This window comes from Mastigoproctus giganteus, chromosome 3 (genome assembly GCF_048544385.1).
Source record: "Mastigoproctus giganteus isolate SK-2022 chromosome 3, ASM4854438v1, whole genome shotgun sequence".
NCBI lineage: Eukaryota > Metazoa > Arthropoda > Arachnida > Uropygi > Thelyphonidae > Mastigoproctus > Mastigoproctus giganteus.
In genome coordinates this window covers 151488786-151501987 of record NC_143577.1, presented here as the reverse complement: position 1 = coordinate 151501987, position 13202 = coordinate 151488786, and the positions used below count along the sequence as shown (strand labels likewise).

General features: G+C 35.9%; 1 protein-coding gene across 2 annotated transcripts in view; it reads right to left on the bottom strand.

Annotated features, from left to right (window-relative positions):
* The window catches only part of LOC150088329 (methionine aminopeptidase 1D, mitochondrial), an 86687-nt gene that overhangs the window by 46333 nt on the left and 27152 nt on the right, over positions 1-13202 (bottom strand). For both annotated transcript variants that reach the window (XM_090370720.1, XM_090370721.1), the window contains exon 4: positions 10175-10338. In XM_090370720.1, coding sequence (XP_090226846.1) covers positions 10175-10338 — 164 coding nt within the window. The remainder of the gene's footprint in view (positions 1-10174; positions 10339-13202) is intronic.

Genomic DNA, 13202 nt, shown 5'->3' with positions numbered 1-13202 from the left:
TTCGCCTTCCAAATTAATTGAGTTACTTATGATAACTGCATGGTGGGCTGTTAGAAATGGTCATACATTTTTCTTTGTTTTATATAGAAAAAGAATTAAGAGAGATTTGCTTCTTTACCTATTATGCTATTCAGAGAGAGAGGTTGCTGTAGATCTGAAATGAAACTAAAAGACATTCGTCGGGCATTGCTGAACAAGTTACATTCAAGGAGTATATGTTTTACTGTAAGTGGTTGCGAGCAGTGTGCACACTGTGGAGGATCATTTCCTGTAAGCAGATAGAGATGTGTGAGGTGAGTGTGACCTATACGAGTTCTGGCTAAGATTACTTCTTCTTTTCTATTTTTACGAAGGCTAGAAGTCCATAATTGTGGTTCAGGTTTTATTTGAAATAGCTTGTTATTTGTTTGCATTTTCCACAGAAGAGTCCATTCTTCCATAGATGTTCTCTGTATGTTATGTCTGTAATCAGGATATGGGACTAGGTTATTTGTTGAGTATATGATGGAAGGATACTTAGCAGCACTGTCTGCACATTCGTTTCCTGGAATACCACTGTGGCCAGGGATCCATGAAAAAACTCTGTGGTACTACACTGACAGTGGTGAGAGTGAAAGGGACCTGGGGGTGGTTGTGCAGGCAGATATGAAGTTCTCTGAACAGTGCAGACGGGCTGCAAGAGTAGCTCATGGTGTATTGTCAATGATATATAGAAATTTTTCTAGCAGGGATAAGGAGGTAATTATTCCCCTGTATAAGGCAATGGTCAGGCCACACTTAGAGTACTGTATACAGGTCTGGAGGCCTCATTTCAAGAAGGATGTAGAGCTGTTGGAACGAGTACAGAGAAGGGAAACAAGATTAGTGAATGGAACAAAGGGGTGCTCTTACGAAGAAAGGCTTAAGTTTTGCAAATTACAGTGTCTGGAGACTAGGCACCAGTGAGGTGATCTGATAGAGGTGTATAAAGCCTTGAATGGTTTGAGCATGCTCAATGTTGATGGGATTCTTCCTCTTGCTCAGAATAGTCACCTGAGAGGGCATAAATTCAAATTGAGGAAAGACAAATGTAGGATAAATGTGCAGAAATTTGCCTTTAGCCAGCAAGTGGTTGGTTGGTGGAACAGACTTCTATCCCTTGTCGTGGAATTTGATAGCCTAAATAAGTTTAAGGCTCAGCTGGACAGGTATTTCGAACGAACAGAGGGGTGAAGTGGAAGTGGTTTTTTTTTTTTTTTTTTTTGGCTGATGCTGTATAAGCTTGCTTTCTTGCATCAAACGCCTCTACTAATGCTAATGTGTAATTCTAAATTTAATTAGCTATAAATTGAAAAATGTTATCTTCACCTTCATGAAAGGACAGTTCACAGCTAAAAAAATTTTAAGCTGATTTATTTTGGTTTTATTAGGATAATTCTATCTGTTCTTGGAAGTATAAAAAAAAAAAAAAAAAAAGACAAGAAGAAGCATAAGGAGTTGAAAAAAGATGGCCTTTTTGAAGACAGGGCAGATAAATTCTTTCAAAATATGAATTATGAATAATTTTTAAAATATTCACAGAGAAAAGAATGTATTAAGCAATTTTCACTGCATAACACTTGATAAAAACAAGGTATTGCACATGGGTGGAATACTCCCAAAATAGCATACCAACTGAGTGGTACAATGCTGAGGGAAGTGTAGAATGAAAAAGATCTTGGCTTAACTGTGCAGGACATGGAATTTTTTCAACGATATACATAAACTCTGATAATCAATTTTCCATAAGGAAATGATTATCCCGTTGCATAAGGTAATGGTTAGGCTGCATCTGGAATACTACATACATCCAAAAGCCTTATTTTAGGAAGGATATTGATCTGTTGGAATAAGTGAGAGAAGGGTAACAAGATTAGTGAGGGGAACAAATGGGTACTCTTACTAAGAAAGGCTTCAGTAATGCAAACTGCAGTATCTGGAAACTAAGTACCTGGGAGGAGATCTAATTATATGTTTAAAACTCTGAATTGAATAAACTATGTGGATCCTTCTGCTTGCTGAGAAAACACATATGAAGGGGCATAAATTTAAATTAAGGTGGAATGGTTTCAGAGTAAATGTGCAGAAATTTTCTTTCAGGCAGAAGGTAGTTCCCTGTTGGAACCAACTTCCATGTGGCATTGTGAAAGCTGATAGTTTGAATTCAGGGAGGAACTAGACAGATTATTAGAGGTCAGACAGGTGATGTCAACATTTTTTTTTTTTTTTTTTTTGACTCATGCTACATCATTTGCTGCTATTAATACTAAAAGACTGATATGGAAGTAAAATAAGGACAGATGATACATGATTTTGATAATTTAAATTGTCAACAGTTTTCTCCCTTCATTTCAATACAAGCTACTTGAAGCACAATCACGGCTCAAACTCACATATATTCAGCTTTATATTCATGCCTTTACTAATGCTCATCATGCCCACCCCATCCTTTGCATTAAGGATGCAAAATTCTTCAATAAAGTTTCTATTACTTTAGTCTTACCTATTTTCTAATTTAAAATTTCTGAAGTTTTCTGTATTCTGTTGGAATACCTATAACATTTCCATTATTCATAAAATTTTACTGAAAATATAATAGAGAAAGAAAGTATATAAATATATAACTTAATTCTTAATTACTGACTACCTGATTGGTGGTTGATAATAGCTCAATAAGTTTCAAAAGAAATTGCAATTGTTCCTGATTTTCTTAAATATCATTGACAAAGAAATACAGGGCATGATGTAAAAATTTGCAGATGATATCAAGATTGGAATAGTAGTTAATGATCACTGCGATGAAGCACTTGTCCCCTTCAGAATAACTTGGATAAGCTTCAGGGATGTTCAGAAAAGTGGCAGCTATGTTTCAGTGCTGCAAAATGCAAGATTTTTACACTTGGGAAATAACAACCCCAAAATAACTTATACATTAGAAAGAGTTGAATTATGGATAGTAGAGGAAAGGAGTTTGGGGGTTATGATCCAGGCAGAGATGAAGTCTTCCACACAGTGGAAACGGGCAGTAAGGAAGACCCATAGTGTCCTATCACTAATTTATTGAACATTTGCTTATTGAGATAGGAAGGTCTTAATTTCACTGTATAAGGCGATGGTAAGATCACACTCAGATTACCCTATCCAATATGGAGACACTGAATTTCATAAAGTAAAGGGTTAATAATCATAATCACGGTTATTACCTCTTTCCTTAGTGAGTTTATACGCACTGCGTGGACCCTGAGGTGTAAATTTTTTCATGCAAGTTTGAAAATTCATAAAAATTAAAACTTTGTACGTAACTGCTTTTAAATATTACATTGTTTTTATTTTGGACTGGGCCCTCAATATTAAAGTGAAATTACTTCAATAATCAAATCAGAATTAAAAAACATGCAAAACATTGCAAAAGAATTTTAAAAAATCATAAAAACTTGTCAGTACTTCTTTTTTCATGTAATGCTATCTTCTAACTCTATTTATGTATCATTTGATTCAATTTCATAAACTACTGAATTCCAGAGAACTGTCTTTTTTTAAGTCAAAATCAGAAGCAATCTCCCCTGATTTTAAAATCTGTTTTCAAGCTGCAGTCCATTATAAACTATATCTACAATTATTTATTATTATTACTAGCCATATAGTGCAAGGAAGCCAGAGGCTTATTCTGTACCAGCCAAAAAAATTTCCGAGTTACCCTATGAGAGAGAGAGAGAGAGAGAGAGAGAGAGAGAGAGAGAGAGAGAGAGAGAGAGAGAGAGAGAGAGAGAGAGAGAGAGAGAGAGAGAGAGTGTGTGTGTGTGTGTGTGTGTGTGTGTGTGTGTGTAACCAAGAAAGAGAAAAATGATGATACCCAGCCCAAGACCCTGGGTGTGCCAAACCCATACTCACCAGATGTGAGCCCCTGGAGTTAAAATTTAGAAACACAGATTAGAGATGGTAGTTCTTATAAGAATATTTGTAATGTTATTTACAAATCTTCTAATCTTCTGCTTGCATTCTGTAATTCCTTCTCCCATATTACCACTGTGTGTGCGCGTGGGGAGGGTATTATATTTTATTGGAAATTTTACTTTTACTTCAGTGCTTAATTCTCATAATCTTCTTGTCTGCTTCATTTTCTTCATATATTTTCTAACATAACTTTGTATTATTATGTTTTTGTAACACTAATCCCTTGGATGAGGTGAAATATATGGTGTTTGTTTATTAATTAACTGATTCTATTAGAATGGGCAGCAGACTGGAAAGCAAGGTAATGGAGATTTCTAGGACTGCTGTGAGTCATAGTGTAAAAAGTAAATACATGCGCTGTATTAGGGTGGCTAGGAACAGATGCATGTATACTTGCATGTACACCAGTGCTAGGAGTATAGTTAATAAATTTGATGAGCTTGAAGTTCTAGTCAAGACATCAAAGGCAGATACTGTTGGGATATCAAAGACGTGGTGTCCCACAGATATAGGCAGTGCACAGTTGGAATTTGGGGAGAACAATTTGTATAGGGAGGATAGACAGGATAGGAAGGGAGGAGGGGTTATGCTGTTAGTTAAGAAACACATAAAATCTAAGGAAGTGCATCCAATTGATGCTGGTGGACAATGCAGTGTTGAGTCTGTTTGGTGTGACATAAGCACTGAGAAAGGAAAAATGAGAGTAGGTGTGTGTTGTTATAAGACTAATGAATCTGATGAGCATAATGAGCAATTGTGCAGAGATATACAGTGGGCCAGTAAATCAAAATGTCTTATAATGGGAGATTTTAACTTTCCAGATATTGACTGGAACTTGTGGATTGGTCACTCGCACGCTAGCAAGACTTTTATGGACTTATTGGATGACTGTTTTCTACAGCAATATGTTCGAGAGGCAACCGGAGAGAGTAATACTCTTGATCTCATTATCAGTAGTAATTCTCCATGCATTAAGAATCTGCAGATAAAGGAACCACTGGGCGAAAGTGATCACAATGTATTGATGTGGGAATTATTTAAAGATGTAACTATAATCAAAGCTAAAGGGAAGGGCTTTTGCTTTCGTAAAGGTGACTACAGAGGTCTCAGTTTTTTAATTCTGTATGGTGGGATCAACTGATGTTGATCCCACTATACAGAATTCAACAGTGAATTCTAAATGGGAAGCCTTCAGGAATTTAATTTTGGAGGCTACCAGGCTTTTCATTAAAACAAAGAAATATTGTTCAAGGTTTAGGCCTAAATGGATGTCAAATAAATTAATGAGGCTAGTGGCAGAGAAGAAGAATGTATGGGATGCATATAAAGTATCAGGCAACACAGAAGCCTATGGCAGGTATAAACTAGTCTGTAATCAAGTCACAAAGGAGGTTAGGCAGGCAAAGGCAGATTATGAGAAATCATTGGCAAAGGATGCAAAGAAAAACAGCAAAGAGTTCTTTACTTATGTAAACTCTAGAAGGAAAGGGATGAATCAGATTGGACCACTTAACATATATGGGTTGACTATTGATGATCATGCTCAGGTAGCTGATAAACTGAATGAGTATTTTGCATCTACATTCCCACATGAGGAGTTATTCAATGAGGGGATTGCCAGAAGTTTATCAAATGCTAATAGGGAGATAAGTGATATTGTAATAACAGAGAAAAGTGGAGGAGAAATTAGCATAGCATTACCACATGATGCAAGAAAGCAAGCTTATATAGCATCAGCCAGAAAAAAAAAAAAAAACAAACACCCCTTATTTCATCCATTCCCTCGCTTCAAATGTTTGTCAAAGTCTGCCTTGAATCTATTTAAGCTATCAACTTTTAGAACGACAGATGGAAGTTTGTTTCAGCAATCAACCACCCGCTGGCTAAAGGCAAACTTCTGCATATCTATCCTACAACCGTCTTTCCTCAATATGAATCTCTTAGGCCCTCTTAGGTGATTATTCCCTCTTATGCCCTCTTAGGTGATTATTCTGAGCAAGAGGAAGAATCCCATCATCATTGAGCATGCTCAAACCATTCAAGGCTTTATACACCTCAATCAGATCACCTCGCAGGTGCCTAGTCTCCAGATGCTGCAATTTGCAGAACTTAAGCCTTTCTTCATAAGCACACCACTTTGTTCTGTTCACTAATCTTGTTGCCCTTCTCTGTACTTGTTCCAACATTTCAACATCCTTCTTAAAATGAGGCCTCCAGACCTGTATACAGTACTCAAGGTGTGGCCTAACCATTGCCTTATACAAGGGGATAATCACCTCCTTATCCCTGCTAGAAAAATTCCTGTATATCACTGACAAGACACCATGAGCTACTCTTGCAGACCATCTGCACTGCTCAGAAAACTCCATATCTGCCTGCACAATTATCCCCAGGTCCTTTTCATTCTCTATCACTGTCAGTGTGGTACCACAGAGTTGATATGTTACTCTGGGATTACTGTTTCCCATATGTAGTACTTTACATTTGTCAATGTTAAACTTCATTTGCCACCTCTCAGCCCATCTGCTCAACTTTTCTAGATCCTGTTGCAGCAGTCTACTGTCATTAGTGTCTTTAACAACCCAGCTGACCTTTGTATCGTCCGGAAACTTGGACATTAAGCTTGATATACCATCATCAATATCATTTATAAATACAGAAAACAATAATGGACCCAACACTGAACCCTGAGGGATTCCACTAATAACATGAGTCCACGAAGAGCAGTGTCCATTGATTACCACTCTCTGTCTTCTCCCACTCAACCATCCCTTTATCCATAGCAGAAATTTGCCTCCAATGCCACACTGCTCCAATTTGTGCAGCAATCTTCCATGTGCAACAGTATCAAAGGCCTCTCTAAGATCCAAATATATGATATTCAACGTTATTCTTTGCATCCAGTTCCTTTGTGACATCATAGTATCCAATCAAATTAGTCAGACAAGACTTCCACTTAACAAATCCATGCTGTGTCCGAGCTATAACTGAAGTCTTGTCTAAATGATCCTGCAATGCTGCTTCTTTAACCAGTATATCCATAAATTTTCCCTGGAACAGAAGTTATTCTAACAGGTCTGTAATTACCTGTGCCTCCCTTTGATCCTCCTTTGTGGATTGGGGTCACATTTTCATATCTCCAGTCCATGGGTACCTCACCTGAGTCCAGGGAAGTTCTCATAATTATGGCTAAGGGTTTTCTTACTTCCTTTGCCACCTCCTTTAATATAACTGGATAGATTCCATCTACCCCAGGTGCCTTTCTTATGTTTATCTTCAACAATTTCTCCTCCACTTTAGTCTCAGTTATTACAAGATTATCTATCTTACTTCCAGAGTTGAATACACCTCTGGCATTCCCCTCCCTCAATAACTCCTCATGTGTGAATGTAGATGCAAAATATTCATTTTGTTTGATAGCTTCCTGAGCAGGATCATCCACAGGTGAACCATCGATATCAAGTGGACCAATCTGATTCATCCCCTTCGTTCTAGAGTTTACATAAGTAAAGGACTCTTTGCTGTTTTTCTTTGCATTCTTTGCCAAAGATTTCTCGTAATCTGCCTTCGCCTGCCTAACCTCCTTTGTAACTTGGTTACAGACCAGCTTATATCTAGCATAGGCTTCTGTGTCACATGTTAATTTATATGTATCCCATGCATTTTACTTCTCTGTCACATTTCTAATTAGTTCATCTGACATCCATTTAGGCTTAAATCTTGAACAATATTTCTTTGTTGGTATGAAAAGTCTAGTAGCTTCCAAGATTAATTCTTTGAATGCTTCCCATTTTGAGTTTGCTGTTGGTAACATCATCAGTTGTTCCCACCGTATAGAATTTAAATACTGTCTCAGACCACGGTAGTCACCTTTACGAAAGCAAAAACCCTTCCCTTTATTCTTGATGGTAGTTACATCTTTGAGTAAATCCCAATTCAGCACACTGTGATCACTGCCACCTAGTGGTTCCTTTATCTGCAGATTCTTGATGCATGAAGAATTAATACTGATAATGAGATCAAGAGTATTACTCCCTCTGGTTGCCTCTCAAACATATTGCTGTAGAAAACAGTCACCCAATAAGTCCATAAAAGTCTTGCTAATGTGCGAGAGACCAACCCACAAGTTCCAGTCAATATCTGGAAAGTTAAAATCTCCCATTATAAGACATTTTGATTTACTGGCCCACTATATTTCTCTGCACAATTGCTCATCAGATTCATTAGTCCTATAACAACACACACCTACTGTCATTTTTCCTTTCCCAGTGCTTATGTCACACCAAACAGACTCAACATTGCACTGTCCACCAACATCAATTGGATGCACTTTCTTAGATTTTGTGTTTCTTAACTAACAGCATAACCCCTCCTGCCTTTCTGTCCTGTCTATCCTTTCTGTACACATTGTACTCCCCAAATTCCAGCTCTGCTCTGCTTATGTCTGTGTGACACCATGTCTCTGATATCCCAACAATATCTGCCTTTGATGTCTTGACTAGCACTTCAAGTTCATCGAATTTATTAACCATACTCCTAGCATTGGTGTACATGCAAGTATACATGCACTTGTTTCTAGTCTTAGTTACCCTAACACAGCCCATGTATTTACTTGTTCCACTATGATTCCCAGCTTGTTGAAGTTAAACATTAAGGACAGCACCTGGGGTGAACAGGATCTATCTAGTTATATTAAAGGAGGCAGCAAAGGAAGTAAGCAGGCCCTTGGCCATAATTATAAGAACTTCCTTGGACTCAGGGGAGGTCCCCATGGACTGGATGATACAAAGGTTGGCAGGGTTGTTAACGACAGTAATGACAGTATGCTACTCCAACTGGATCTAGATAATTTGGGAAAATGGGCTGAGAAGTGGCAACTGGAGTTTAACATTGACAAATGCAAAGTACTGCATATGGGTAGCAATAACCGAAGAGAAACGTACCAGCTGGGTGGTACTACACTGAGGTAAGTGGAAAGTAAAAAAGACCTGGGGGGGTAATTGTGCCGCCAAATATGAAGTTCGCTGATCAGTGCAGACGGGCTGCCAGGGCAGGTCATGGAGTCTTGTCAATGATATATAGGAATTTTGCTAGCAGGGACAGAGAGGTGATAATCCCGTTATACTAGGCTATGGACAGGTCACACCTAGAGTACTGTGTACAGGTCTGGAGGCCTCATTTTAGGAAGGATGTAGAGTTGCTAGAATGAGTACAAAGAAGGGCAACAAGACTGTTGAGGGGAACAGAGGGGTGCTCTTACCAAGAAAGGCTTAAGTTCTGCAAATTGCAGTGCCTGGTGAGTAAGCACCTGCGAGGTGATCTGATTGAGGTGTATAAGGCCTTGAATGGGTTGAGCAAGCTGAATGCTAATGGGATTCTTCGTTTTGCTCAGACTAAGAACCTGAGGGGGCACAGTTTCAAATTGAGGAAAGATAGTTGTAGAATAGAAGTGCAGAAATTTGCTTTTAGTCAGCGGGTAGTTGATTGGTGGAACAGGCTTCCATCTTTTGTTGTGGAAGGTAATAGCCTAAATAAATTTAAGGCCGAGCTGGACAGGCATTTGGAACGAATGGAGGTTTTTATTTTGCTGATGCTGTATAAGCTTGCTTTCTTGCATCGGATGCCTCTACTAATGCTAACTGCTATTAAATTTGTTTTCATATGCAAAGTAGTGTTATAAATTAAACTAGTTCCCTGTAACAATATGCCTTTTGGTCAACATATTCTAACCACTTTTTTCTTGTCACTTTTATGCTTGTATGAATCAGAAGGAAGCTCAGTTTGGTAAATCGGAAACTAACAGATATCACAAAACATACTGAAAAGTTATCACTCTTCATAATACACTCTGTGAAGCTTTTTGCATTCATAACCTGGACTTTTTTCTATAAAATGTGTCATATAAATGATCACTGTTTACAATGTGTGTGTGTGTGTGTGTGTGTGAGAGAGAGAGAGAGAGAGAGAGAGAGAGAGAGAGTGTTGGTAGGCATGCTAATTCAATAATTACTTCACTACCAAAAACAACAGAAAAGATGTGTTAACTTGTTAATTACTTAACAAGTAGCAAATACACTGAAAATTTTGATTAAACTACCTGATATCCATAAATGCCATTAATTGGAAATTAATTTAACTTTAAGAGAAAAGTAATATCCTAATCTGTAATACTGGTACATCCTGAATTGTTTATGTTCATTACCTGATTGTTTTTCCTATCTGAGAAAACTGTTGACCTGGATAGCAAATGGCTATGGCTGCAGTCAAACATCTCTGGGTGATTCGCATTAAATTCTGTCCTTTTTGGTCAACAGTACCCACTCCAAATGTTGCTGCACAATCCCCATGGTAACCATTAAAATAAACCTTAAAAATTTCAAGACAAAACAAAAAATATGAAACACTACACAGCCAAAAATCAAATTACATTTCATTTAATTGAAGTCATTACTCATAAGTAATCAAATAATATGAAGACACCTCCTTGCCAATCAAAATCGAACAGTTAAATCTGGGAAGTTTTGAATTAAATGAAACCATGAGGACAGGACTATGAGGATACAGAAATTCTGTGGAGGATTGTCAGTATTTTCATATAAAGGTTGAGGTTCTGAGTGAATCGAGAAAAAACAGTGTGCTACATTTTCCATACCTCACTGCATGTATAAGCAAGTTTCTGTTTTCATGTTACTGTTTTGTATTTTCAGGCTATATATAAAATATGCAAATTCCCAACACTTTTATGTGCAATGATTTTATGTCAGGGATTTACTTTTTTGATTTTATTAAAATTAATTTAAAAATATGACTTAATTTTGTTTTTTAAAAAAATATTTTTTTGTTTTTAAAAAAAAGTGCCTTACTTTTGCTTTTAAACGCTCACTCCACAAAATTTACAGTTCCTTACACACCAAACACACTGCTTTTTTGTTGTATTCAATTAAGAAATAGTGTTCAGTCCACCTTCGATTAAAAACAAGATACTCCAAATCGACTTTTCACTTTCGGAACATTTTTAAGGATGATTTTTCAATTCAATATAATGAATGAGTTATATCAAAATAGTAGAATTTCATAATACTGTATTTAGTGTAAATATCACAGCACTGGACTACATGCACAGGTTTGACACAGTCGAGCTCCTTGTTGTGGCCAAATTAAAAATATAAGTATATATACGTATATATATATATTTATAATTATTGATAAAAAATAAAAAAAGAAAGTTAAAACGACAATAACTGTAACTAATATGTAAATAATATTTATGAGTCAATGCAGTTGCAAGCAATCATGCAATACACCCATAATGTTTATAATATTAAGGATAATATAAAGAACCATTAGAATAAGCAGATCAATCCAATAATAATACCATCAGGGACCTAAGAAAATGCAAAAAAAATATATATATATTATCGCTTTTTACCGGCAATCTAGATGACTTCAACTGGGGCCAACCACCCAGAATGAAGGCAAAAAACGACAAGAGGTTCTCTGTTTCTGTGATGATCAATATATGCTAAGTAATTTAAATCTAAACCAAATATAAACCAGTATAGGCCAAATGTAAATCGAATATAAATAAATCGAATGATGATAATATAAATCGAATGATGATAATAAAAGTTTAGAAATATTAGAATCAAAGGTAAGAAATATAAGTAAAATATAAATGTATGCATATATTAATCATTGTTGACCCGACAGAGAACGTAATTTAATGATTAAAATAAGATTAAATATATAATAAATACTACATATTGACCGTATCTAGGACATAATGTAATAGTCGTCAAAATAATATGTGGTGCCCCCTATGTGATGGATACGGTAAAAATAAATAATTAAATTAACGCATAGAGAAACATGCAGATAGTAAGAAGAAAACTATATACATATATAGTGTGTATATATACATATATATACATATATGTATATATACACACTTATGTACATAAATATGTATATATAAATATATAAATGTGTATACATATAATTTTGCATGTACATATGTTTACACACATACACACGCACACGTATGTACAATATGTGTATATATATATATATATATATACACACGTATGTACAATATGTGTGTGTGTGTATATATATATAATGTTGGTTTATATAGAAATGGTATAAATTAATATTACATATATATATACAAATTCATGTAAAAACATATGCGATTAATTTGTGCAATGAGCATACCGTATATCTTGAAGTTAAAAACTAACAGGAAAAATTCTAACTCATCCATGATGTTTTGGAACATTTGTCAAAAGACTTAATTTATGCCTTTAAAATACATTTTAGCTGTGTACATAGATAGAAATACTGTATAAAGAATAATGAAAAGCAAGTAAGCTAAAAAAAACATTTATTAAAGAAATGAGCTACAAAACAAGTGAAAAATGGATATGCTACCTTCTAGAAAAATATTTTTCAAGCATCGTTTGAATAGTTGCAGCCTTCTTTTTCTCTTCATAAAATTCACGACAGCAGCTAATTACATTTTCTAGGGTTCGACGAACTAGCATGCTTCTTTCCGCATTCCGCTCTAAATCCATAATTTGTTATTTAACAGTTTCCAAATTTTGAAACATCTGCTTGAGTTCCTTTAATGAAATTTCCATAGAGACACACTCCTGTCCTTCAATAGCAATTCCTTCTTTCTTGTCATAGGCATGCTGTTGCTCCAATTCTATAAGATCTGTGTCAGTGAGTGGTTGTGAATACGAATCCAGGCATTCTCTGACATTAGGGGAATCAACATCTTTGAAGCCAAGATCCTTTCCAATGATGCTAGTTTCTTCAATAACAGCATCAACTTTTCAGGCATCTTTTTTTGCATTGTTAAAATTGTTTTTGTTTCATAATCAGGTGCACTATTCAAAATTTTAGAGGGCCTATATAGAGGAATGGTATTAATGTTTGTGACCGTATTAACCGAAACTCACATTGATCGAAAATGCATATATTGAGGTTTACTTGTATATATATATGCATATTTTACATAAATATGTAAAATATGTAAAATTTGCATGTGCATATGCATTTACATATGAAAGGACTAAGAAGGTAGTCCACCTTCCATTAAAAACATGACACTCCAAATTGACTTTCCTCTTTTGGAACATTTTCAAGGATGATTTTTTAATTCAATACAATGAATGAGTTATATCAAAACAGTCATACGATGCACCCACCTAAATGCATGTGCATAA